Here is a 1367-nt window from a genome sequence, read left to right as displayed (position 1 = left end):
AGGCGAAGAGAATGAAGGTGGCAAAGAGTACACAGAATTTTAATCCAACTTCCTCGCAGAATACCCAGAATTTAGCAACATATAGAGAAGGTTACAACGTATATGGAACCGAAAGTGTTAAAATTTAGGGGTAGGATTTAGGGCCTAATAAAGTGGGTGATGCATTTGTAATGAAGTGTTGTGGTATGATGTCTAATGGTACTGCTTGCTTACATATTGAGCTTTGGTCATAAAAAAAATGTAAGAGGATGTTACAGTGTTCACCTGCTTATTTCCTAGCTAAGAATGACTGTGTTTAGTGTGTTTTGTTGTTGCTCCTACCAGAATAAGATCGTTAAATAATACTACTTTCTTTTCAATTCAGCTAACCTTTTCAGAAGCTATGAGAAACAAAGCCAGATTATCCATAACTGGAAGTGTTGGAGAAAATGGCCGTGTATTAACTCCAGACTGCTCAAAGGCTGTGCACAATGTTCCTACCATTAGACAGAACCCGGGATTGGCTATAGTAGCATCAGATCTACCATAAAAACCAAATATTATTTGAGTGCCTTAAAACAAAATATAGACAACAGTCTCTGTGACTAACGCGAAAGCAGCACAGATTGTGACCACATTGCAAGGATCCTCACCTAAAGTGAAGGCTAACAGCAGGATGGGAGAGAACTTGCTTGAAACAGATAACTAGGAAAAAGTGTGCATGAGCTATGGTTAAAACAGCCCAACACCGACCTGACATCAGGAAAATTCCATCAAGGTTGCAGAACAAGGAAACTAAAAACGTGAAGAAATATATGCCACTAAGGAAACAAAATCATTACCAGTAGAAATCCAGATGTGAAGGTCCCATTGCTAGAAGAAATCACACTTGGCTTTTGTCTTGAGACACATTATGAAAATAGCAATTAATGAACATATTAGCCTGTGTCTAAGTTTCAGATTATCCATAGAGTAAAGAGGAGTGAACCACTCATCCTGGAAAACAAACAGTGGAAACGCAAAGGGAAATAATAAATATGTAAAATTTGTGAAAATTTTACTGCAAATGTTATCTTTTTTCTTTAAAAAGGGAAGTTTTTTTTGAAAGGAACAAAATGCTTGCTTTTTAATGAAAGTATGTTAATGAGAAAAAAAATCAGTAGTGGAAATAAAAATCTTTTTTTAACCATTTAGGGAAGATTCTGTTGCAATATAGAAAAATAATGCCACACCTTATTAACGTATAAAATAATTTTGTAATGAAGAGAAAATGTTGTCTTCTTGTTTGATGTTTCCATTTCATTCACTACAAATATTGCATAATTCAAACTGCCATATGTTTAACTTGAAAGGGAATGTTAGTTTACACCTCAGTCTACAATGTATAG

General features: G+C 35.1%; 1 protein-coding gene across 2 annotated transcripts in view; it reads left to right on the top strand.

The window, feature by feature from the left end:
• LOC132390758 (glutamate receptor 4) overlaps positions 1-1045 on the top strand; it is a 232903-nt gene extending 231858 nt beyond the window's left edge. For both annotated transcript variants that reach the window (XM_059963307.1, XM_059963308.1), the window contains exons 15-16: positions 1-17; positions 365-1045. The exon at positions 1-17 is cut by the window's left edge and continues 118 nt beyond it. In XM_059963307.1, coding sequence (XP_059819290.1) covers positions 1-17; positions 365-529 — 182 coding nt within the window. In that variant the 3' untranslated portion in view covers positions 530-1045. The remainder of the gene's footprint in view (positions 18-364) is intronic.
• Positions 1046-1367: the final 322 nt, after the last annotated feature.

Source organism: Hypanus sabinus, chromosome 3 (genome assembly GCF_030144855.1).
Source record: "Hypanus sabinus isolate sHypSab1 chromosome 3, sHypSab1.hap1, whole genome shotgun sequence".
NCBI lineage: Eukaryota > Metazoa > Chordata > Chondrichthyes > Myliobatiformes > Dasyatidae > Hypanus > Hypanus sabinus.
Note: the sequence above shows the minus strand (reverse complement) of the source record. Positions and strands in the feature narration are given on the sequence as shown.